Below are 27545 nucleotides of genomic sequence, written 5' to 3'. Positions count from 1 at the left end.
AGAGGCACAGTGCTCCACAAGGAACAAAGGCCTGATGCTTCAAGTAATTTCCTGAGCAGGAAATGAAAGGCCGTGGATACGCTGAGCTGTGAATCCTTGACTTTTAACGCACCAGGTTCTCTTATTAACTGATGAGAGATAGCACGCAGGCAATATTAAAAACAAAGCTTATACCAATTCAGCTCTTCAGTGCTTGTTCACAACAGTGTGGGAAGTTTAATCAGGTCTCTGATAGTTGTAACAACTTTATTCACCCATTAAAGCCCTTTTGTACTGCTTGTATTTGCTTTAGATGGTACAAATAATGCTGCAGAGAAGAAAGCTCCTTCATGCCCACCATCAAGAGGCTCCAGATGAAAGGCATGCACCACTGTAAGAAGCAGATATTCCCACTGCATTTTGCTACACAGAATGCACAATGCGAATAGACTAAGATTTGCGAGCTGTCCCCTCTATCTCACATTCTTCCATCAAAGAGACAACTAGATTTTTCTCTAAATAAGATTTAATTAAAAACACTAAATTAGCTTTGATTTTTATTTTATAATATGTACAGTAGTTACCAAATAAATGAATACACTGTATCAGTTATGTTAAATTTCACATAACGTCAAAGACATCAGCACGGCCTGAAATAAACTCACAATGCCTTTTGCATATACAAAAAAGAAAAGCATTAATGTTAATTGTGTTTACTTTTTAATAACCTGTTTATTAATTCTCCAAATAATCTTGGCATAAAAACAGTGTAAGTAGTTAATTGATCAGTTAATATATTAGCAAAGATAAAACATTAGTAAAGTCTGCAAGAAACCATCGCAAAATTACCTCAAATGTAAGACTGAATGTATTCACAGGAGTTACCTTCAGTTAGAAAAGAGTTCTGAAAAAGAGCCCGAGTTGGAGCTGCGCATTAATTTGGTCAGACCAATTCATATGAATGAACAGTCGGGTTTATTCAGATATTGAAAATATGACTACTCTTCTAGTATTCACAAACATCTGTGTATATAGTGTATGTGTGTAAATATATATATATATATGCATATATAAAGTGAAGATATGTTAATGCAAAAATATACCGTTCATCCACTCCCAGTTACACAAAATTCAGTATTTGGACATTAAACTGCCTAAGTAAAAATGTCCATTTCAAATCTACATTCAACCAGCAACAAATACTTAGAAGTATTTTTGTAAACATTTGAAATAGGGAAAACCCATTCATTTACAAAATTCTCTTTAACATATCGGCATCTCTTCAGCGTGTCAATTTTGTACCGCAGTTTCAGCTGCACAACTGCGGATCTGCTCCAATCAAAGAGCTCGCACCGTCTCAGATCAATGCGTGCGAAAGCTCAGCATCATTTCCCAATTCCTCTTTGCTCACCATCCGTTTCCAGTTCACCAGAAAAAAGAAAATGCACTTGGCTACAAAAATATTAAGGAATGTTATTGAAAACAAAAGGCTATTTTGGTAGAAGAAACTACAAAAATAGTTAAGTTGAGTCATGTTGTAAAGCTTTAATGCAAGAGCATTACAGTACAGATTTTCTTTCCAACCTTAAAGCTTAATCGACACCAAATTTAAATATCCATCTCTCAAGTGCTCGGAGACAACGTGCTCAGTATAGTCTTTCTTCAACTTAATCAGCTGCAATTACGCAGGTGCCAAGCTCTGCATCTCAGACATCTGCTGAGTGCTGTCTCTTGTTCCATTGGCAGCAATTACAGGTGTTGAGATACTCTGATACAATGATGTAGGACAGCTCAGCACAGTTCCGCTTTCATCCTCACCAGCATCTGAATCTGGTGTTACAGAACTGCTTTCTATCCCCAGGATCTCACTGACTGCTTGAGGCAATTCCTATAAGAGCAAAGGGGAAAAGTGATTTTATTTTTTTTATTCTTAAGCTCTCCCTCCCCAAAGCAATCAATCAACTGAATTTGGCTGTATTACAAACATCTCTTAGCGATGGTACCATTTTCTGCATCTGTTTCTCAAGCAGACAGCAAAAGAAAGCCTTAGTAACCAATTAATGATATTCATCTTCATCCCCAAAATAAAAGTCCATACAACTATTAAAATTACACTTCATCTTATTGAAATTATTTTTACCTAGTGAATTGTGGTGCTCATCTGGTATTCCTTCAGTTCAATGGAACTTACACCTCATCTGTCTTAAGCTCATCAATTTACTCGTACTGAGGTTATGCAACTAGATGATCTTAAAGGTCCCTTCCAACCCAACCCGCGATTCTGTGAGTTAAGAAATCACACTCAAAGGGCACAATTCACCCTTCCATCAGTGGACTGTATTTCCCTATAAAACTAACCTTGCTTACAAGACTTCTGGAATACAGGTGCCTATACAGGCACAACATGTCTTTTGTCATAGCCAGACATTAAGTTATTTCACAACTTGTACAATCAGAGCCAACTGCTTAGTTTTAACACAACTATTCACAGTAGATATGTCCAAAATATCATTACCTTGCAATCCATCATCTGCATAGAAATTGCTTCTGCTTTGCAGAGTATATATTCCACATCAATTTTCATGGACAGTTCATTGATATGCTAAAAAATACATTCACAAATAGTAAATGTAACAAATTGCATAAAAAGTGCTGCACTGTTAAATATACTGCATGAATAAATATCATCTGAGAGGCCTGCCCCTTAAGCTGTGAAGTGCTAAACATACTGCCTATTTGCACTGACCAATGGACACTAAAAGATGTATGCAATACCTGGCTTCCATCACTGAGACCTGTATGAGGAATCCATTATATTTCTATATCTGGCAAACTACCCAGCCCTCCCAGGTTACTCCCCAGATCATACTGTCTATGGGATATCAAATAAGATTATAAAAAACACAGCAAAAATTAAGATTAAACATATTAAGCAACAGCTTAAAAGGGAGAATCATTTTCCACGCTCATGATCTTACCAACCACAGACATCCAATAAATCATTCTGAAAGCATGGCAAACAGTCAGTTCAAATGTAATGCTTCAGAGGACGGTATTTACCTTCCCCATCCCCCTCCCACATGAAATACAACAGACACTGCATTAGCACCAGGGAGTTCAATAACGCACAAGAACTCAGTACCTTTAATATTTCATTAAAGCCATACTGCTTTTCCATGATTTGCTGTTTTTCAGATTCTAAGATAGCGCAACAGAGGAGAAGGTGAAAATTCTGGCACGGCAATCCTGTCCACATGACCTGTCAGAATACGAGAAACTTGTGAAATGTTTACACTCCTCCTCTGAAAAGACAGGCAAATGTTAGATAATAATGTTTTAATAAACCTTCAATAAACACTGAAGCTTAATGGTTTAACAAAAAACAAGCTGGTTTTGGAGGAAACTACTTATTTCTACAGTCATTTGAAATTTCTCTTCAAGTTAGTGGCAACTATAAGGTAACATAAAACCTTCATAAAAAAAAAAAAAGGAAAACAAGATATACCTCCATTCCCTATCTCCTAAGCAAAGACACTGAATACTTGTAGTAAACACACAAGGGTTGCTCTAAAATTAATGCACCCTGTTTTATGACATCAACCCACAACTTCAAAGGCCAATGGTGTTGGTACGGCAGTAGAGGTTGAATGTTCTCACCAATATCCCATTCCATGCTGTTGCTGTGTGTTAGATGGAATATACCTTAGAATAAGAGAATTCTTTTGGTTTTGCACATGCTGGGTCCCATATTTATGAGTGTTACACCAATACCACTTCTCCCAGCACAAGATGTATTTCACAAACAAAAAGGTAAACTGATACTCTCCAGTTACTACTCTCACTTCAGAGTCTCATCTGAGAGGTCCCATCCAAGCCTTATGAAAAGAAGCCAACTCAACCCATCCTAACATCTCAAGATACGGCTAGAAACACATAACATACGCTAATATGTCTTCTCTTACACCAATAGAGATTTTTAAGTTAGCCCATTAGAGTATTGATCACTTTGTGGAATGATCTATGCTGTCATACAGAAGGATGGACACTTCATAGGGCTCCAAAAAGACCATTGGATTTGGTGTGATGAAATCCTTGCTTACCTCCCAGAGTCGAAGAATATCTTGAAAGCTAAATTCCCTTTTAAATCTGATGAGAAGCCATCGGAAGCAAAAATAAAGGTAGCCTGAGTCTTGAGATTCTAGGAATATGAGCATTACATTGCATAAATACCATATTTGGTTAAGACAATGGGAAAAATAGACTTTAAAGGTACAAAATCATACAACTGATAAAACTGAAGCCCCTCTTCAAAAGTCAATGATACTTGGTGGACAATGGCATAAGTCAGTAACAAGCTGCCACTTTTTCAACGCATGCAAAGCCATTACTAAAATCTTAAAGGTGTTTCTAATTTAGAAATCTTCTAAATAAGTCCTGTAGCTGTATCATATTACTCTTAGAAATATGTCTGAAGACTGGTCAGGATATCAGCGCATACAGAACATAGTAAATTGTTTTAGTTACTGTGCATGAGTAACACACCTACCTAAGTAACTGCAAAATCCACTGTCTAGTAAACGAAGCAAAGTACTCAGCTGAATTAGTTGTGTCTTCATACCCTGCATCTGTTCTTCAAAATTCTGATGCTGGATGAAATAAAATATTCACACTGTCATTTATATCAACTCATAATGGCAACTTAGATTTACATATATGATTAATTACAACAAAGTTTTATCCTAGCGACTGATTTTCATCACTGAGGTATTTAGCGTGTGGAGCAGTTAAAGGACAGTACCTGTAATTAATGAAACGTCTGCTTCTTACAGAAAGGTTTAAGTTAAGCAGTGAACCAGGCTTATCCAACATCACCCTCATTTACTTTGTTATGTAACAAATGATAATTTTAATTTAAATGAGCCTACACTCTGTGCTGCCAAGCAGAAACACGGTACTCAAAACAAAAGACAGCTTTTCTTTTGTTGTTGTTGTATTGGTCATGCATTGTTTCACCACATGCATAAATCAGAGAAGTTTCTGTTTATGGGATATCTAAACTCCAGACTCCTGGACAAAATCTTTCTAGAGAACTCCTGACAGATGTAAAGCTGAGCATTCTGGCTCTGAATTTCTGAGTAGTCAAATCAATCCATATTACACAGAAAGATTACTATCAACCCACTGTAATTTCTTTCAGAGACAAAACACATCGACTTCAAATATAGCAGAGGATCCTTGCTTTAAAAGTATTTTAAACAAACAAGTTCACAAACTTAACTCCAAATGCTACCCACAGCTTTTGTTTTTTAAATACAAGTAGGCAAGAAAAAGCAAATTATTTTTACCATTTGATCCATATATGACACAAAGCACCAAAAGGCATCTACTTCATTCTCCATAACATACAAGACAGGTGAAAGCAAGTCACTCATTCCTTGGACATAACCTTGACAGAAAAAGAAAGACGAGCAGGAATTTAGTTAAACTCAACAGTAAAGCAGTCATTTTTCAAGTGTTACCAATTGATGTTCAAGTCAACTTACCTGTTGTCTCACTGCTACTGCTAACATCTCTAAGGGGAACCTAAATTATGTGCATGTCTATCATCAGCAGTTGGTCTAATATATTTCTCACTTAGACTCAAGTGTGGCCAGTTACATTTTTTAATAATGTAATTACAATCGAGCAACTGACAAGAAGTGGAATTAGTGAGCATGAAAATAGGGAGCAGGTGCAAGAAGTGAAATAGAACAAAGAACAGAAAACAGGTAAATAATTCAAAAAGGTTAGAAAAATCTATTCACTGCACATTTAATACTATAGGCAAAAATAAGTCTAGAGAAAATGCTGCTGTACAAGACAGTTTAAAAGTCTTTCAAAGATCAATACTAGTTTCATTATCATTTATCTTGAGAAATACATTGATAAAACGTTATATGAACAGTTGATCTGTCCCCTTTATCCATATGGGGATCTGTGGCATTAACCAGACTCTGTAGCTGTTGTTGAAATATTAAAATGAGAATTATATCAGTACTTAAGTGGCTTAGAACCCTTGGACATATGATGTCACATGATGCATTTCCACTATTCTTACTTGTTTGTAAAACAAAAGCCGCCTTCCCTGTACAAATCTAAGCCACCAAAACTGCTTTTAACAGACCAGGTGGTAAATATGCTTTTATTTCATGCTTGTTACTGCAGGTTAATGCAGGTAGAAGTATGGAAAGACATACAACAACAACAGGTTCAGGAAGACTTTCTGGTTTTAATTTTCCTTTTCTCTTTCAAGCCAAAGATTAAGTCTTTTTACAGGCTTGACAGAAGGCACAAAGTTGACAAGATCTACAGCTCTGCAGCAAACATATTAGCAATTAAAGATTTGTTCTGATTTTTTCCTTCAGAATCCATCACAAAACAGACATTTTAGAATCCCAACACTCTTCTTTAGAAGAACCAGTAACCCATACGCACAGAAGAGCCAGATGTCACGCCAGGGATGAAGAAGAGACAAACAGCGGGAAAGACCTATTCACTCCCAATAGGAATATCTCACCTATACTGAGACTTAAGAACAGCACTGTGTGTTTTTCCATCTATGCAAGATGCATACACTCAAGTATGGTTTTGGAAAAACCCTGAGAACCAGCTTTTAAAGGACTCAGAAATACAGTCATGTTTACAAACAGCTGGTTAAGCATGTTAGGTTTTAATTATGGCAGTGGCTGCTGGTTTATCCCTTTTTATTAAATCCAGTAAAAACTCTGAAAAGCAAACCTGCCTCAACTGTAGGAAAACAACCGTACAGGTGAAGTGAAGGTAAACTGACACTTAATTCCCAATCCCACCTCAGCTGATGAATTCAGACACATATGAGATAAGGTAAGAGAGAATGAGAAGCAGAATGAGAAAGCAAAAGTTACCTACATTATTAAAATATGAACCTTGAATTTCAAGGAAGCACTGTAAGCAATATGAAATCAACTGTATTAGCAGATCTTAACATAAGCAAAGCTTTACATCAAAACTAAAACAGCCATTAGGTTCAGAAGAGCACAACTTACCTAAGTCGAAGTCATACATGCAATAGGTCATCAGAATATCATGGAGTAAAATCAATCCTGGATTATCTTCACCTTCATAGAACTTATTTGTTCTATCTGTTCTGTTTACATCTTTCTCTAAAAACAGTCCAGATTTCAGAACATTTTCAGAACATTTTATACAAAGTCAGCATCTAATAAGGCATTTTTTTTTAAACTGCAGTTTATTCCCTCAAACAATGGTGCAAAGCTTTGAAGTCTTGAAGACAACAGTTGTGTGACTCAAAGAATACTTGAGTAGTAAGAAAAATCTCTCAAATAAGAGGATTATTTATTAGAAAAAAAGTTTGAAAGCTTTTGTTTGTTTTAAATGGAAAAAATCCTGATCATTATTCAGTAGAAATTTTCTTCACTTGCAGGGATTAAGAACAACGCTATGTAAGCTAGCTATGCAATATCATTCATTAATACTTAAGAGATGCAGCATAAACCACAGCAGGAAGGTTACCACACCATCAGCAAAAAGACACTCATAGTTCACTATATTAGAACTTCGTTGTAACAATTTCTTATAGCTCATGTTGAGCAGAAACCACTGCTCTCACTAGACAAAGGTGATGCCTCAAATACACCAAATATGTAGCATGTTCTTAAATAAAGTAGAATATGAAAAATCTTAAGCCTGTTTTGTTTTTTCTTATCCTTAAAGCACACTTAAAGAACACTTAAAATAGATTATTTCGTAGCTTTTAGTGGAGAAAAGAAGGCTCCAGGGAGATCTCACTGTGGCCTTCCAGTACTTGAAGGGAGCATATAAACAGTAAGGGGAATGGCTGTTTATGAGGGTGGATAGTGCTAGGACAAGGAGAAATGGTTTTAAACTGATACAGGGGAGGTTTAGGTTAGATATTAGGAGGAAGTTTTTCATCCACAGGGTGGTGACGCACTGGCACATGTTGCCCAGGGAGGTCATGGATTCCCCATCCCTGGAGGCATTCAAGGCCAGGCTGGATGTGGCTCTGGGAAGCCTGGTCTGGTGGCCCTGCATATAGTAGGGGGGTTGAAACTGGATGATCACTGTGGTCCTTTTCATCCCTGGCCATTCTGTGATTCTATGATCTAGTTTACAAAAGCTTAATATTCTCACTTATGTTTCAAATACTTAGAACAGAACTTCAGCCATTTTTGAACACTGAATGTTATTTTCAGTTAATAAGATGTATACAAGTACACACTCATTATACAAAGCTCAAGACCTTTCTTAACGCTTAGCACAAGTATAAAATTCTTACTGTATCACCATTATTTTAAGACATTTTCAAATACAAAGGAAAAAGTAAAAGAATTTTCATTTAGTAAGGGAAACAAAAAAAATCCAGCTCTTCTGCAGCACTGGTGTAAAAGCTCCAAATTACTCTGATTCAGAAAAAGTTTTAGGTGTATAAGAAAATTTAGGCATCTCTGAGAGTAGCTACATGTTAGTTATTTAGTGCCTCATCCCATGTAGGCTACTCAAAAGCTTACATTTCTTCAATTTCACGCTGAATTACAAAGATTTCAGTTCATGCAGTTGCATGTTTCTGAAATCAAATTTACCTATGAGACTCCTGTAGTCCCTTAATCTTGAATTTCGTTTTTCCTGCTCCTCACTGACAGACTTCCACTGCAGTTTCATCCTGAAATATTCATCCCTGAAGAAGAAAAACCATTATGAAACCAGAACAACTTCCACCATTGCATTTCCATTTCTTTTTATTTTAAGTATTCTATTTGTTCTCTGGAATGAATTGGGTAACAGCAACCTGCCAATATAATGTTTTCTCTTCAATGTAATAATCTTTATAAGAAGATCTGTCAAACGCTTCACTGCACTGAACTATCTTTAACAGCTACCTTTCAAGTTACACCTTAAAAATAACCACCAAACAAGTTCATGTGGTTTGCAACTTGAAACTGGACTCACGTTTTCCTCTTTTGCAAGTTTGCTCTCTCTTCTTTAGTGCTGTTCCAAGGAAAATATCCCAAAAGAAATTTCCACGCCTCTTTTCTAAGAGTATGGCAAAGCCCCTGAGGAAAAATTGGAAACGTTAACAAAAATATTAACTGGGTTTTGTGAGGAAACACTCCTACAGCAATACAATGTTTCTGAAGGTAACAGCTTAAGAGAAACAAAACTTACTCATAAGCTCCTTTTTGTTATACTGCAGCCAAACTTTATTTGCTAAGTAACACATTTGAAGGTAAAGGAGGCAGAGATTAAGCATGATTAAGCAGCAATACTGCTTAGATTCATCAAAAGACTGAAATAAAAACCAATTTAACATATGCTCTAAGCTGCAGCACTATTGGATACCTCCCTAAGAATATAGAAAGCTTTTCAAATGACATTTCTTGCAATATTTTTACATCATTGCTTGAATTAAACACCTTAAGGGCACAACAGATACTAAGAAACAAACAAAAACAGTACCTTTAAATCTCTCCATTTGAACATGATACTGTTCAACTGGCCAAGTTTCGTCTCCACACGCTCATCTTGAGTTCTAACCTCCCATTTTCTTTCATTTCTAAACAAATGGTTTCATCTAACAAGACACTGCCAACATGCAGATGAGCCTTTTAAGCAACCAAAAATACCACTGTTCACTGAAGGGCACTATTTGTCAGTCATCTTTCTAAGTAATCACTTCTATATGAGAAGAATGTACTAACTGAATCCTAGCTCATACATCAAAAGAGACTTTTCCAACTCCTAAGACTCCAATCCACAGTTTACCAGTCCAAGGCCATACTCCTGTCTCACTGCTTGATGCCTTGCTGTATTTTTTCCATTTACTATTGAATTAAGGCAAGGAAGATGATGCAGTAACTAACATCAACCAGTGAATTTGGTGCTCCAGCCAAGCAGTAACTGGAACTCTTCCAGTATGTCACAACTTAAGGGCAGCATTGTCTTTAAAACGGATCTCCATTAATCCATTTAATGGATCTCCAGTATTTGTTATTGAGACGAATAACATTGAACGCTCGCTCCTCTGGCAATGGAAAACACAAGTGACATTAAAATATTAGTGGCTGGGGAAAAGGGCTCATAGGAATTGTCATGACTGCACAAGGGTCCTTTACCTGGACACCTCAGGCACAAGTATATTAAAGAACAGGCACAGAAACTGAAAAATCTTTCATTCTTGCTCTACCTTCTTCAGTATGTAATTAATTTAATAACTGTAATATCAATGTTATCATTCTCTACCCACGCTTAAACCCCCAGAAGACTGCATTTTTATCAACATGCATCAACAAGTTTAGAAAGAAAGAATTAAGGCAGTAGGATTCCCACAAAATAAAAGGAAAACAATCCAATGCTGAAGTAACATCAGGTAGAATAGTTACAGCATATAATAAAAATTTATAAAACTTGCATCGATGCAACTGAAATCACATTCAGTGGTCTCAATTTTGCAATTAAATAATAAATATCGGCCAGTGTTTAGTACTAAGGGACAAATCCAGGTAAACTGCCCAGCAAAGAAGGAAGCTTTTCATGGATGAGAAAACATCCTTAAGAAGAAAAGAATAAACCTGATAGTCTAACACTCCAACAATACTGAATAGCTCACGCCCAAAGTCCTGCATGAAGCATTACAAGGATAACAAAACCAGCATAACTATAGTTTGGAAAGGGGAAAAAAGGACTTTAGAAAAACAGATTACCCCTTTGAATATTGACTGCTTTATGTAGTCTACATTCAAAATTCTTCCTTCAGAATCCATATTTTTAGCCCATTCTTCAACTGACACAGGTTCTCTTCTACTAACTTCAGGCTGTTCTCCTAGATCGAGCTGTAACAAACATAAAGGTGTTATACAAATCCCAATTAAATGCTTCAACATTTTTTGAACAATCACACAAATACTACTAAGCTTGTTAGATCCTCATATTGAGTCCAACTATATTTTCTCATGCTCATATTTGAGTTAGCCTTAGATCCTTAGACTTAGTATGTCTACATTAGGGAGCAGGGAGCAATGCAGGCAGAAAGAGCAAGACGCAGCGTGCTGAGGACCTGACTACCCAAGCTGGTATTACATATTTTGGAAGAGGATGCGTTTGACATAGCCTTCCATCTCTACCAACACCTGCAAACTACTTTCAGGTTAGTCCCATGGACTGAATCCTCTAAACAACTAGAAATGCAATAGGTAGGTGCAAGAGCAGCCAACAAAGACAGAAGGGAGTTTCACTTCAAAAGCCCACTCTTAACATACACTAGAGCATCTAAAGAGAGAACTGAAGAATGAACTCAGGTTCAAGGATGCTAAGCTATTAAAAACATTCTAACCTCAAGGATAAATAGTATTCACAATAGTTTAAAAACATATGAGCTCCATTAATAGTAATCAGAAGCATTTACAAAGATGTATTTTCCACTCATCTCTAAAAGATGACAAAAGAAGCCTAAAGTGAGTCCTGATTCAACTATAACTTCATTCTAGTTTTGGTTCAAGTGATATATAAATCCATACATTTACAGACAGTGAACACTGATTATCCAATTTAATTTATATATTTTTTTAAAATCTTCACAATCTATCTCCTTAAACCTCTTAAAACAAACTGGAATGTAACAGTTATTAGCCACATAAGTTATTTATTAGTCCGCATACCCCTATTTTACTTAATAACTAGCCATTGAGGAAACGTTAAGCATGAAATGAGAGTTCAGTTTGAAGGGAATTTCAATATTCCATATGATAAAAATAATTCCCACTTCAACAATCACGATCATTTTTGTTTTAAAAGCAAAAATCTGTATTTGCAGGCATAATCATGACATATTCCAGAAGAGGCTCATGATGATTTTACTCGTCAATGAATGACAAGACAGATCACGTCACAACTGCCAAGGGTAAGCAGCACAACTCACCAAACTTCAAGTCCTACAATTCCTTCAAATACATGCATAAAAAAAAATAAATCAATACATCTGTGTCATAATTACACTCACTCGTGTAATGACTTCAAATCCTGGTTCCTCCTGCTGATTTATCTTCAACCCTGGAATAGCATCATTGAGGAAGTCTGCCATTTCTGAGGGTGGTCGCCTTTGAGTTGAAGGGTCACTTAATCGGAAGCTATCAAAAATATAGTTTGTGACTTTGGAAAACCTTCCCATTGTTACCGTGTATGGATCTTTCTTCCATTTCTGTGTTATAACAAGGAAAACAAGCAAATTATGAAAAGTCTCACCTTATTTAGAATTCTCGTGCTTAAAGGAGATAAAAACAGCAAGTAGAACATAGTAAGATTCAAAGTTATTAGAGTTTCATGTGTAATTTCAGACAGTACATTCATTGCACGATTCAAAAAGTTGAGATCCTAAGTATTAAAATAATACTACTGATTGAACTGAAAGATTAGATAGCAGTATGCTGAGTAAATCTGACCTACGTATACAATCAGATCAGACTTGGTGCTTACTTTCCTGTGATTAATGCCACAAAATATCATTTTTCTGCCTAAGCTTGTCTACCTTTACATCATATTGTACCTTGAAAGTTCAAGTACTCTGCTAGCAATCTCATAGAAAACTTTTATATGACAACTAAGTCCAGAAACTAATGCACTTCTGAAGATTCCATAAATTAAATGAGTCAGTAGGTCAGAATTCTGGCCTCATTCAATCTCCAGAAATTTTGCTGCTGATCCTTACAAGGCCATAAACTCCACCAAGTGATAAACAGTTTTAAGGAAAAAAAGGAAAACTTTTAAGCAATACTGCGCTCTTTGCTGCTGTATCACCAGCCTCTCTTTGAAACCACCAAGAGAATATTTGGTCAAGGAAAGTTCAGAAATTTCTTGTCCACTTCTAAAACTATCTGTACCCAGATGTACACGGTTGCATGAAAAAGTAACTTGTTTAGGTTTTAAACAGGGAGATTAAGAAACAAGTAGCATACTAAACAGCTTACCTGTAAGCATGTGTTTTAGGATACAATTAATGGTCTTAGAATGGCAATGACTAAGGAGATTTTTGTGATATAAAAAGGCTGGCATTTTTCTTTTAATAAACTCCTTCCAAATACAAACAAACAAACAATACATACCTGCAGTAAGCCATATGATGGTTCATCTAGGAGATTTTCAAATGATTGAGACAGAGACTTGTTCTGAGAGTTCACAAGAAGAATGAGTTTATCTTGTGGAGATCTGCGATAAAATTAAAGCACGGGGTTTCTGTGAGCACCACCTGTTTTTCTTGAAAACATTTTAGAACATTTACAGGTTTTAAAAGTCACAGTTCAGGTTTTGTGCAAGGAAAACAAGTCTGATGAAAGATCACTATTGGCAAGACTCCATATGCTAACACTTTAGAAAACAGGACTTTCTTTTTTTAAATGAGATTACATCATTCATCCCGAGTTATATTCTGTACCTTTACAAAAGATTACTATGCTGTAATGAGAAATTACATGAGGATGCCAACTTTCAGAGTAAATATTTTCTATATTTGAGAGTGGACAAAAAAAGATGACAGGAAAGGAAATCCTTGGAGATAGTCAAACTCAACACATACACTGCAACACCTTTAACATAACTGTGTGTGAAAAGAACTCACGTCACTTACAGCTCAATGTACTAAAGCAGCGACAACAGTTCAGAAGCCAACCCGATGTTCAAGCCTTGGAGTTAGTAGCCAGGCTGGAGAATGCTAAGCTCTTTGCAGCCTAATCCTAACCCACTGCACAGACCTGCATTTATAAAACACCTAACTATATCACTCTTTCCCAAAGTTTAAATTCACTATTTCTAGTTTTCGAAAAGAAATTACTTTTATTTTTATTAATACCTGCATCATCTACCATGTTATTAAAATCAAAGATAAGAACTTTCTAATAAGCCTTATCTGTCTTCAATTCCAACATGACAGAACGCTGTCGGATATGAAATCCAACAAGAGATCTCATTTTGAAACAACCAGACACCACAGCCAAAGATCTAAGGCAGCAAAAGTTAATGAAGCTCAACTGGCTTTTACTAAAAAAGCTGCATGGGGCAAAGGCTGAGTGACATACCATGTTTTTCTTAACTAAAAGAACAAATATCTTTGTACGATGCTTCCATTGTAATTAAACATTTGCTCTGGACAGCCTGTTCAGTATGGGCGGCTACTTGGCTAATGCTTAAAACACACTTATGAATTAGAAACTTGATTAAAATTCTGTCTTAACTTCGGTACCTGATACCTACATAGATAGAAAAGTTGGAATAACAAGTAATTGCGTTGCTGCTTACTTCCTTAAGCAATCCAGAAAACATCTTTCCCTATGAGGGGGGCTGTGTGCTTAGATACTCTATGTATTTATCCAGCATAAGTAGCTGGATTGACATATGTACAAAGAATGGTTTGTCATCTCCACAAGTTACTTAATGTATTATTTTATTACAAAAGAAAGAAAAAAGTAATACATGGATAGACCACAGAGAAGACTTTGGTGCCAAAAATAGACCTTAAAAGGAAGAGGAAAATAGAAGTATTCTAACTAAAACTGGAAGTTCCTGTTCAGCTCAATGCTTGACTTCATGCAAATTTAATTTTCATAGCTTCATCATAGTTCTCAAACTACATACTAATTTCCTAAAGTATCTGCTTTTCCAGCCTGCATCACACAGTACAGTCTCACACAGAAATACTGTGCAGCTCTGCACATTCCAAATGCTCAGATATCACCTCAAGCTTCCCTACCTTCCCTTACCAGGAAACGCTATCCATTAAGCACTCCTGAACTCTCCTGTGCATTCAGCTGCTGGATCACACTGCACAAGCCTTTTAAGAACAGATCTGAGGAAATGGAAGCCTCTATACACACAGTTTCCTCTCCAATCTGAGAGGAAATGTTTTGTACTCTTGCTGCAGGAACATCCACACCACCTGACAAGAGGCTACAAAGGACAAGAACTAAGCATCTACTGGGTGAAATAAAGCAAGAACGGTTAAGTGGCCAACTATTCACCACTGACTATCTGAAAGAGACAGTGTTTGAAATAGGAACCAAAATCCTTACCTGTTTCACCTCCATTCAATTACTCACCAATACATCAATTTTATGTAGCAATGTGGCTTACAATTATTTGTTGCACATGACTCTACAGAATTGGAACTAACTGAAGCTGTCACTCAGGGTTTCCTAGCTTCCAAGTGTATGAAGAATATTCTAAACTATCTCTTCACCTTGTCTCCCTACCACCCTCCTGCTTCGGTCTTCACAGATATCTTTCTTTAAAGGCTTGCAGACAATGCTACCAACACTGACCATATCACCTTCTCTAAGCAGTTGACTACTTATCACAAACTTGGCCACCACATCCTCACACATCCTTTTGCAGATCAGTTCAATGACTATACAACACTCATCTCCTATTGGCTTGCACTTAGCATAACAATAATACTTAGGCCCCAGCTTTACCGACTCACTGAATGCAACTCTGACATTCTCAACGTTCCCATCATGAGAAGGGCCCTCTATAACGATTCTCAAAGCCATTTCATTATCTGCTTTCATGTCTTTCATCAGAACGTGTTGTGAGTAATGCTAATAAAACACAGTGTATATTACATAGATGAAATGTCTTGTTTCTTAATGCTCTGCCTAGTCTCACTTACCCTGTTGTCTTTTTATATTATCTTTGTGATTAAACGATGATAGTAAAACATTTTATTATACATCTATGCCATGCCCAACAGAAAGACTTCTATTTGGGTAAAAAGCCTATAGATAAAACTATATAAATATAGCACAAAATTCAAGTATTTAACATCATGATAAAGTCTAACTACATTTACACTCCAAAAACCAGTTTGAAGAATAAAGACCAAATGTAATATATATCCCACATAGAAAGAAATTACAGAATTGAGTTCTGTGGCAAAATATTTACATATCAAGTGATTTAATTGATAGTACTGTATCTCATATGCTCACTGGATCCCATACCAATGGCAATATTCAGATATTTTCCTTGTAGAAGTAGGTCTCAAATTTTAAACACAAGTTATCCCAAGTAGCTGCTCACGAAAGACTTAACTTTACATCATCTGAATGTTCAGGAGAAGCCTCTGAATCCACTAGAGGGAGCTACTGAGGCATGATGAAGCCTCAGCAAATTCTGAAGTGGTTTATTAAACAATTCGCAATTTAAAACTTCAGCCCATATATTCAGTACATAAAATTACAGTTGTAGACACCTTGCAAATTGATTGTACTAACAAAAAAAGGGATCATAAAATACATCCAAAAGCATTAATCTGAAACTCACTGAAGAATCAAATAAGTAAACCAACAATCCAAATTTTAAATCAGAATAAGATGGTCTGATACTTACTCTCTCAGCACCACATGATTTTCAAGGCATTTAATAAAAAGCTTGCTGTCTCCATGATGAAAGTGTAGAGCTGGAAGCTTCACGTCATCCTTCAGACAGAAGACCAAATAAGACCATCCCATTCCTTCTTTGTTTTGCTTGATTGATTTCAGATCTGTCAAACTGAACAGGAACGACCACGTGCTTTCTCCATTTGTGTGATTTGTAGCACCTTAAAAACAAAATTATCATGTGATTTTAGTTTGGCTTTCAGTATTAGCAACTACAAATCTATTATCTGTCCCTGTTCCTCTAAACAAGCCAAATAACCCACAGTAAACAAAAACCCAGCATTAGTTCTGATAAATATACATGTACTATAACTATTACAGCCATTTCTCGTAGTGTTTTCTCATCTTGTACAAACTTCTGAAGTAACCAGTTCCATCAGACCACTTCCTTTAAGATCTGCCAACAGTGTATTAAAATGATCCAGGAGTAATGTACATCTGCAATACAAAACTGTAGCAACATTGTAAATCCCACCAGCACCTTCATAAGGTAACACTGCTCATTCGAACTAGATGTAATATACATAGTAATACCGTATAATCCTGTATAATACTGTATATACTGCATAGCATATGCTGCACACCATGCACATGCCTTGTCAGGCTGCAACCAATAAAAGGGAGATGGAATTAAAAAGCTATTTCCTCCCTTACTATATGAATCTGCGCAAGAGGGTAACACATTCAAATAAAGGGATTCAGTGTTATTCCACTAGGAAACTGGAAAGAGCCAGCCTGCCTATAGAGACACTGGCACATACTCCATCCCACTACCATCAAATAACAGCCATCAGAAATAAAGAAGTAATAACAAATATATAATCTAAGTCAACAGGACTCACTGACACTTACTTTGCATCAAGATGGACTCTGCCTCTTAAAAATTAAGGAAAAAAAAACCAATACAAACCAACAGCATAATAAAACATTCTATGCCTGACAGATTTAGCCCTGTATCACCTTGGAAGCTCTTTTCAAACACCAATTTGTATAAGCTAGGATTGCACTTTACCCCAAAACGTTCACAGTTTGAAGTCCAAACCCTATACTCATAAATGATACATATGACAGCCAGCACTATTTAAAACTACCACAGAAATGGAAAAACAACCACAAAGGTCTGCAGTTCCAGGCCGATAAACACAAAGAAATAAGAATTATAAAGAAAAATATGGTGATGAATCAGAGGAAAAAGCTATGATTTTTTTTTTTAAATGACATACCTACTGAGATAACAATAATGTAGCTACGAAATTATTTTCCCAAAGTACATTCATCAGACAAAATAGGTTTTCTAAGTATGAACATAACATTTTCAAGTATCAACATAACTATCCGTTCCATGCCCCCCTGCTGTTCCAACACTGAAGAACATTTGAATAGTAAACTACTTTTTTTTTTTTTTTTCCTCTCTAATAATACATTTTGTTCAAATCCCATAGGAGCGACTGAAGGAACAGGGGCTGCTTAGTCTGGGGTAAAAGGAGGCTGAGGGGAGACCTTATTGCTCTCTTCCAGTACCTGAAAGGTGCTTACAGTGAGAGCGGGGCTGGTCTCTTCTCAATGGTGACAGGATGAGAGGAAATGGCCTCAAGTTGTGCCAAAGTACGTTTATGCTGGATATCAGAAAAAACTGCTTTACAGAAAGGATTGTTAAGCACTGGAATAGGCTCCCCAGGAAGGTGGTTGAGTCACCATCCCTAGATGTGTTTAAAAACCATTTAGATGTGGTGCTCAGGGACATGATTTAGCAGAGGGTTGTATGGTTGGGATGTGGTTGGACTTGCTCAGGTTGAAAAAGACCTTAAAAGATCATCAGTTCTACGATTCTGTGATTCTAGGAGAATCACAGAAACGCAGACAAAACTGTCAGGCCATTTAAACTTCCTAACCACACACAGTTAGATTTACCAATTATTTTCTATATACTTCTCTACTAATTCAGAGAAGAAATTGGACTGGAAGCAGAAAGCAGGTATTACTTGCTGAATTGCTTTTCCACACTCATTCAATTCACCTCTTGCCACAAATGAGCCCATCTTTTCAATTCCAACTGAAATCCATTATTAATGGATTATGAAGACAATTCTTCAATTACAAGTCAGAAGAAAGAAAAAGTTCACTTATTTTTGAAGTACCTCCATTTGAATGGGGCTTCTTTTTAAAAGAGACAGTGGTGACCATGTCCCATTCTGCTTCATAATTGTTTGGACGGTCTGCTCCTCGGGAGGACTTTTCTTTGGGAGCTGGAGTCCACTCTACCACAGAACTGGAATCCTAAGCAAAGACAGCAGCCATCAATAAAAGCAAAAGAGAAGATTCCCAGATTCAACAAGCAGAAGAAAGAGAAACTTCATTTTCACAGATAAAAAGAATTTTTGGTGTTAAGTTTGTAACACACAACGCAGGAAATTTCTATTTATGAGAAGAACTAAGAAGAAAAAAGGTTTTACTTAAATTCAACATGGTGCTAAAATATTCAAGCCTCTTTCACAGACTACACCAACACAAAACTTGATTTAAACATAAAACTTTCATCTTCCTGCTTTATCACATCCTTTCAACACAGCTTAACCACTGGATCTTAGAACTTCAACAGACTTCAAATATTTCACATTAGAACAGCGTCTCTCTGTTTAGAGTCTAATTATGAGAATGAATCACCACCATCCAACAAAATAGATGCAGGGAGATTGGTGACTGTGATTTGCTTATGCTCATTTGGTCTTTGTTACTCAGACAGTTCTCCCTTTATTTTATGTATACACATAAAACACACACCCCCACAACCCAGACCAGGCCATAGTCTGCACAGATATTCCCACATATAGCTATTAACACCAACGACAGTCATGTACACAGATTTTACCTCCAGTTATGAGGTCACCAACCCATAAGTTCCCACAAAAATCAAATCTCTAGAAAAACAGAATGAAGAGCATTCATAACTAACAAACATACCTTTCCTGCACAGAGGATATTAGAAGTATCCAAAGTATCATCCTGTGGCCTCCAGTCTACTATAACTTCATTTTCCTGCAATACAAACAATAAATCTGTATAACAAATTACACATCCCCCTATTTACACAAAGTATGATTCAGGGACAACTTATACTATATATAAATTATGCAGATGTCAAAAAAAAATGCAGTGCTCATTCATTAATGAAATCCAATACTGAAGAAAATATTTAAGACTTCTCAAACACAATAGCTTGGCCAATCAATGTAAGAGGCTTCTACAGCTGTACTGTACAAATACCTTCTCTATAACACGTAGTACTCCTGATATGTAGTTATCCTGATCATCATTTTTTCCACAGGACGGATGAATGAACACTCCATCTTGCTCATATAAAACCTAAAACAAAGAATAGAATGGAATAGGAGACAGATCATTATCCATTATCATTTTGATCCACCTACAGAAATTGAAGTGAACACCTGAAGCTTCTTACATTTTCATCTTCTTTTTTTTTTCCTCCCCTTCTAAGATTCTCACATATATCAAGAAACAACAGAAACTAGAACTGATTAGATTTATTCTCTAACCAATAGAGCAGCTATTATCACTTTGTCAGAAAGTCACAAGAATGCATTCAATAGCCAGTTGTTTTTATTTCTTAAACTAGCAGACAGAGGTTCATATAAAAGCACTAAACAGCATTTAAAATATTAGAAGACTTTCTTACATGGCTCACCTTTCCCCCATTTGCTATTTAGCCACATTGAACTGATAACCTAAACTTAAACCAAAAACAGCCCTACACTCAGGGTGAGTAGCAAAGGTTCCATTTCAGTGCTGGAATACGCAGGTCAGATAAGAGAGGTGCACAGGATGATGCAATGCCCACCTAACTTCACATCCGCAGGCAACAACCCTCATACAATTCTGATGATGCTTTTTAAAAAATAAAAATAAAAAACCAACAGTTCTTCTCTACCAAAATCCAGCAGGTTCTTCTAAGCTACACTGCATACCAGAGCTCTATAAAGAATGTAAACAAGCCCTTTTTAAACAGGTCTTCCAGAGCTAAAAGTCCCTAATACACCAAGATAAGATTGTGCAGTAATTTCCTGTGATTATATTTGTTTTTTCAAACTAAGCAGCAAATGCTGCCCTAAGAAATGCATATTCCTTAAGGCAAAATAAAATAATTTCTTAACTACTCAGTGAGAGAACGTATGTTTCTTTAGTGCTACAATATCGATATCTGTTTCTGAACACACTAATTCATCAGAGTTTTAAAACCATCACATTTGCAGCCAGGCCAGTAAGCCAAAAGTTCAGGTGTGCAAACTTGCTGGCTACAAAATACAGAGCTTAAAAATAGCAATAAAATTCTGTTTACTTGCTCTTTCCATTGTATACTTATTTCTCAAGTTTCTCCTCACTTTACAGAAGGAAAAATGATAGTGTCAGATTTAATCACAGAAATGTTGCTCGTAGGAGCTGATGAGGTCACTTAGTCTAAACTCCTTGAAGGACTAATGGCAATACTATTGAGTTCACTTCCAAAGACTAGAAATCTTCTTTTCTTTCCTCTATTATAGGTTTTCCTTTTTTCTACTAAATAATAATAATCAAATAAGATCCTCCTATTTCTAACAAACACCTGCTCTGAAATTCAGTCTCTGTTTAAACACCACTACTGAGACAGGGGAGGTTTAGGTTAGATATTAGGAGGAAGTTATTCACACAGAGCACTGGCACAGGTTGCCCAAGGAGGTTGTGGATGCCCCATCCCTGGAGGCATTCAAGGCCAGGCTGGATGTGGCTCTGGGCAGCCTGGTCTGGTGGTTGGTGACCCTGCACATAGCAGGGGGGTTAAAACTTGATGATCATTGTGGTCCTTTTCAACCTAAGCCATTCTGTGATTCTATGAACTTTAGATGATATTTAAATTGTACCTTCCAGTATTTGGACCTGATCTGACACCGCAATTAGAAGTATGAACCAAAGAGATCAATCACTGGGACAGCTGTTCCATACAAAACTCTGCTCTGGAGTTATTCTGGTAGATGTGCATTTCTGTGTAATTTCACTAAGTATAATAAATGACACCTCCATATTTTACTAGTTATTCCATGCTATCACAACAACCCTACAGCTACCAGTTTAATTATTAACGTTCACATTCTTTTTCATCCATTAACACCATCTGACGTGACAGTAATCACACACCTGGAAGATTCTACATTGCTCTGCATAACACACAGTGAAATCGAAGAACTTGGAACCTGCCCAGAAGTTCAGAGGATGTCTGTAAAACAGAGCCCTTCCCACAGTGCAGTTTGCTTGATTCCTACCATTACCCCCCCCCATCAAAAAACACCACACCTTGAGGCTGAGTTGTCAGGCTTTATTCTGACAAATCTAATCTTGTATTTACTACTTCTGTTATCAAATACTGAACACATCCCAGCTTAAGAAGCTGTTTTTTTATAATCCAACAAAACACTGAAGAAACAAGCTTGAGTCTCGCACATATGGTAGCACAGAAGACACAACAAGGTATCTAATTTGAAGAAAGATATGGCATTCACCATTCATTCCAGTCAGTCATTATCAACTCCGTGCCATGCCGAGACAGTGGCCATTCTACCAACTAAACTAACAGAGGGGCTGTAAAAACAAGGCAACCACAGCACAAAACTCAGGCAAGCTGCACAATGGCTGTTTTCCACCAGACCTATAAAACAGAAGGAGTCAATAGGTAATGCTTGTTGCATTTTGCTGTCAAAGATATACATAAGAAGGCCTTCACCATAACATATCAACAATTACAATACATGCTAGACCACAAACAAATGTTTTAGATTAAACTCTGCTCATTTGATGACAATTTATGGTTCTGTGCAACCAGCTGGTGAGAGACTTACAACACTGCACCCAAAGAGGTGTAGGCAACAGAAGTGCTAAACAGAACAGGTGGTCCTGCCTGTCTTAACCATTAATACCCATCCTGTCTGTGCTGGACAACACTAATTGATATGAGCCAGCAGTGTGCATTTGCAGATCAGAAGCCGATCATACTCTGGGCTGCATCAAAAGAGGGGCAAACAGCAGGGTGAGGGAAAGAATTGTTTCCCTTAACAAAAAAGACAGTTGCTCAGTGAGTCTGAAGGAAGCCATGAGAGATGATGAGAAGGCTGGAGCATCTCATCTATGGCTTGTTCAGCTTGAAGACATCTCAAGGGAGACCTCATTGCAGCCCTCCAGCACCTAAAGGTGGTTTACAGGAAAGACGAAGGGGTACACTTTAGCAAGGAGTGCAGTGATAAGACAAGGGATATTGGCTTTAACCAAGAAGAGGATATTTTTAAGTTAGATATAGGAAAAAGTTTTTACTTTGTGTGTACACAAAGTACACAAAAACTTTTCACCACTCAGAAGGTGGTGAGCCATCGGCACAGGTTACCCAGAGAAGCTGTGGATGCCCCATCATCCCTGGAGGTGTTCAAGGCCAGGCTGGATGGGGAACTGGGCAGCCTGATCCAGTGGGTGGCAGCCCTGCCCATGGCAGGCAAGGTTGGAACTGGATAGTCTTTTAAGGCACCTTCCAACACAAACTACTCTGTGACTCTATGCTACCATGCACTCGCTGCTGACACCTTACACTCCCTCTTTCACCTCTCTGTCATACACCAGCAACTTGTCCAACACAGGATGTTTGAGAAAGTGGAGAGGCTGTGCCACAACCTTGTTAGCTCTGTCTTTTATGTACTTCACACTTCGTTCCCATATCCTTACACACAATTTCCTTTCCTGCCAGAAATTCCAAAGCAGGGCCTTAATCACTCTTCCAAGGCATCATCCAGCTCATTAGAGACACGGCACTTACAGAGTGAACCAGCCACCTCGGATCACTGATATTGTGGCACTGCACAAATCCACAACTTTTCTCTATTTTTTGCCTCATAACATCAGGTAAAAGATCTCATCATGGATTCAACAGCTGAAGCAGCAAGCAAACATGCTCACAAGAAAGCCATTGAGTAGAAGTCTGAATGCTCTACAGGCTACAAATTAAGGAAAAATGGGTCTGCCCGCAAGCATTAACAACAGACAGAGCAGCTGATCAGCATCTTATTCTACAGATGCTATTATAGAGGGTACCTTTTTACAGAAGGGAAATAATAAAAGATGCAACACAGAAAGGAAGTCACCACAAGCCAATAAAATAAATACAATGTAGTCAGCAGCTGTTCTAACTTCTATCAATAAAATCTAATGCCATAGTTCAGAGCCGGTCTTTAAGTTAGAAAAAAATAGATCTCAATTTACAAATTTGCATCATACTGCTTTTATTTCCAGCTCCCTCTTTGTACCAGCTGAGCCTTCTCCAGGGCTTATTAATATTGCTCAGCCATCAACAGGCACATCGCTGGGCACTGCAACATCAGTCCACTGCCAGTCACCAGACACCACCATTTCTGAGTACTCTGCAAAGCATCAAGCTCATGTCAATTGACCAACATCATCTTTTGCTCCAAAGAAGATATCTAAGAAGATATCTGAGTTTACCAGGTGGATAAAGTTTTCCTTGTACATCTTGTTTGCTAAGTCTATGGCTCAACCTGTTTCCTAAGACAGTAAAATTTCTCACCCTGCCAGTCTTAGATATATAAAAAACTCTTACAACCAGTTTCCAAGCAGGGAAATGAAAGCAAAATACAAATATTCATGTGAGAAAGCTTGCAACAATGGGAACCATATATCATAAGAGAAGCACCCTGCTTTACAGCATGACAGGGCTGTAGATCTCTGTTGATCCTTGCTATGAAAAGATCTCAATGACATCAGATACACACCGTACAGCATTTACATTGCTGTTTGGTAATACCTACATTGCTACTCTAACACTTCTAAAACTACGCTGGGCAAATATCGGAACTTAGATCAAGCTTTAACTTGAAGAGCAAGGACACAAGCAAATGACAAATAACTTCTCTGACAGCCCATGCGTCAGCTGGTAATTTGAGAAAGATCTAACAGCCCATATGCTGAAGATAGACTCAACTCCTAGAACATAAACCAAAAATCATTACTGTCTTTAGAACAGCTGAAATAATAGCCTATATGCTGACAGGCTACATTTGTACTCCTCCCCACAAACAACTTTCTACCTCATTTTCTGAAGCCATTTTCCATTATAGGGGTGAGAGTTGGTCCAGAAAGCTCTCTTAAGTCAGGAAAATAAGCAACAAAAGGAGATGATGCACCTGTTTTCATGATTAAAGCCAAAAGCTCAGAAAATGAAAGACCTTACTGACATTCAACAGCATTAAGTTTCCTGGAACTGTGTTAACTGTAGCGAGAAAAACACTAAAAAAGCCTCCACGGTAAAAAAGAAGGAACAAAAAGGAATCTAAAGGAAAGCAGTACATACAGTTGCATGAGGTAACTACACATCATACCACATTAATGTATGAAATAGAAACCACAGAACTGCAAAAAACCAAACAAACAAAAAACAGCAGATAGTATGAAATAAAGTTGTGAATCCACTGCTATTAGTAATATCTGGGATACAAAATTTAACAGAAAAGAAAAAGCCATGACAGAAGGGGAAAGAACACGGGGTAAAAATAAAAGCCTTATTCTGATATGATTTGCTGAGGGAAGATTTCATATCTTTTAGGAGGACTTTTTTCACTCAGAGGGTGGTAACACATTGGAACAGGTTGCCCAAGGAGGTTGTGGATGCCCCATCCCTGGAGGCATTCAAGGCCAGGCTGGATGTGGCTCTGGGCAGCCTGGTGTGGTGGTTGGCAGCCCTGCACACAGCAGGGGTTGAAACTCAATGATCACTGTGGTCCTTTTCAACCCAGGCCATTCTATGATTCTATGATTCATGAAATCTGAGCCAAGGCTAACACAGCTCTTTAGTATATCACAATATACACTCTGTGTATAAAATTATTTACACAATAAAATGAATTACTTTTGTGTTAGTGAGTAAGGAGCTCTGCCAAATGAGCCTAAAGCACTCCACAAGATCATACCTGCTACTCTCCCAAACATCTCTCACCTGAGGTATCATCATTAAAACACTGCCCAGCCAGAAGGAAAAGCAGAATTGATTTAGGACCCTCATCATTTAGAAACACACCAAAATGCAGAAAGCCCTACGTGAGAATACCAAGTTACACAGTGTTTATTCCACCTGCAGTGAAGTTTAATGAGTTTGTGAGGCCATTTAGAATCCTGCTGCCACCTGCAGAAGGAACCTGTGACCCAGTGCCTTCCATAAACTAATGAAATAGTAACCCAGCACCTTTCTTTGTGCTTTCTTCCATCTTTCTAAACCAAATCACTTAGTGATCAAAGGAGTACAGCATCCAAGCAAGCAGAAGTGCAACACACAGGTGGCGAGGCCTCCAGAAGGATGAATCTGTGCACGTCAACTATTTTGTGAACTTTTAGAAAACACAACTATCATTTTGTTCCCTGTTTCAAGAGCTCTTACTTTAGCGAGATACCATAATTAAACAGAATGAAGAACAGGCAGAAAGCTGAATCAGAAGCGGTGTTAACATTTTTGGACACCTCAGTACAGGAAAGACATGGAGGTACTGGAGCAGGTCCAGAGAAGGGCAACGAGGCTTGTGAAGGGCTTGGAGAACCAGCCCTATGAGGAGAGGCTGAGGGAGCTGGGGCTGTTTAGTCTGGGGAAAAGGAGGCTGAGGGGAGACCTTATTGCTCTCTTCCAGTACCTAAAAGGTGCTTACAGTGAGAGTGGGGCAGGTCTCTTCTCACTGGTGACAAGTGACAGGATGAGGGGAAATGGCTTCAAGTTGCGCCAAGGTAAGTTTAGGTTGGATGTTAGGAAGCACTTCTTTACAGAAAGGGTATTAAAGTACTGGAATAGGCTCCCCAGGGAGGTGGTTGAATCGCCATCACTGGCTGTGTTTAGGAGCCGTTTGGATGTGGTGCTCAGGGATATGATTTAGCAGAGGGTTGTTAGAGTTAGGGTACTGGTTAGGCTGTGGTTGGACTTGAAGATCTTCAAGGTATTTTCCAGTCTGGGTAATTCTATATAACCGCAAGCACGGAGTAACTGCAACAACACAGAGACCTGCACAAATTTGGGCAAACTGACTTTGAGTTAAATGAACAACAAATACACACTACATTCACAAGCAAACCCCCCAGCAATATTACTGATAACTGTGATAATAGAGCTGCCTTTAGAAACAAACTTTGCTAAGTTCTTGATAAAAACTGATGTGAAAAACAATGCAAAACGACAGCAGGCATCAGATAAACTACCATTTAAGCTGGATTTTAACAACTAGGATGATCTCAAGATTTAATTTTCAGACTTTTGGGGAAGATGCTCTTTAATAAGGTGAGGATCCCAGCATTAAAGCCATGAATGAAAACTATCTACTTCACTTCCAGGATTGAGTGGATAAGAAACACAGCAGTACATATTCTTTCACATAACCCACTAAACTGGTGTATCAGGAAACAGCCAGGAGGTCATCCCAGATCAGCTACACTAGAACTTGAATGCCTAACAGCAGTAAAGGTGATTTCTGAGCTGTAAGAGAGGATACGGTAAAGCTGCCCGACCAAACAACCTTTCCGCAGGGGGAAGACACCCATTTCCCTGGCAAAGCCTTCCCCTGAGGACTTAAGGGCAGAGAGGACACCCGAGCTCATCCCAGCCCTCGGCTTCATCCCCAAACCTCTCTGCATTTCGGAACGGCGCTGTGAGCAAAGCGGGCGGGCACACACAGGCCGGGAGAACCCGAGTGCCACACAGCGGCCCGCCCGGAGCAGAGCCCGCGGCCTCCCGGCACCACCAGGCCCAGGCGGCCGTGACAGGAACCCAATACGCCTCACAGAGACAAAAAGCCCCCGGAGCTACACAGAGACCCTGCAGCTCCCCCACCCCTCGGCCTCTGATAGAGGAGGGGGCTTTATTCCCTCGGCAGCGCTCATTACCTTGCCGCTCGGAGGCGCCGCCATGTTGTCGGAGTGTTTATGATGACGTTGCGCTCTTCACGTGCTTCCACGCTGACCCACAACAACACCCGGCGGCCCCAAGGCGGGCGGTGCATGCGCAAAAGGGGG

The 27545-nt window shown here is 38.1% G+C and overlaps 1 protein-coding gene across 1 annotated transcript; it reads right to left on the bottom strand.

Annotated features, from left to right (window-relative positions):
• Positions 1-523: 523 nt before the first annotated feature.
• On the bottom strand, positions 524-27545 carry TBC1D15 (TBC1 domain family member 15). Its single transcript, XM_015855801.1, has 17 exons — positions 27417-27545; positions 19722-19820; positions 19419-19493; positions 18596-18734; positions 16408-16618; positions 13131-13233; positions 12032-12229; positions 10737-10865; positions 8986-9089; positions 8619-8713; positions 7044-7160; positions 5325-5425; positions 4526-4625; positions 4080-4177; positions 3122-3238; positions 2495-2581; positions 524-1867 (listed from the first exon to the last, which is right to left on the bottom strand). Exons 1-17 carry the CDS (start codon positions 27438-27440, stop codon positions 1661-1663), a joined length of 2004 nt encoding a protein of 667 aa, XP_015711287.1. The 5' UTR covers positions 27441-27545; the 3' UTR covers positions 524-1660.

This window comes from Coturnix japonica, chromosome 1 (genome assembly GCF_001577835.2).
Source record: "Coturnix japonica isolate 7356 chromosome 1, Coturnix japonica 2.1, whole genome shotgun sequence".
NCBI lineage: Eukaryota > Metazoa > Chordata > Aves > Galliformes > Phasianidae > Coturnix > Coturnix japonica.
The sequence above is the reverse complement of the archived record's forward strand: the minus strand, read 5'-3'. Positions and strand labels throughout refer to the sequence as shown.

Bases quoted from the DNA above. Each gene is read 5' to 3' on its own strand.
- TBC1D15 (XM_015855801.1), bottom strand. From the start codon at position 27,440: ATGGCGGCGCCTCCGAGCGGCAAG. The intron at 13,234-16,407 runs GTAAGTATCAGA...ATTTTATCGCAG, and splicing joins AATCATGTGGTGCTGAGAGA to ATCTCCACAAGATAAACTCA. The intron at 9,090-10,736 runs GTAATCTGTTTT...ATTTTTCCTCAG, and splicing joins AGCAGTCAATATTCAAAGGG to GGGCTTTGCCATACTCTTAG.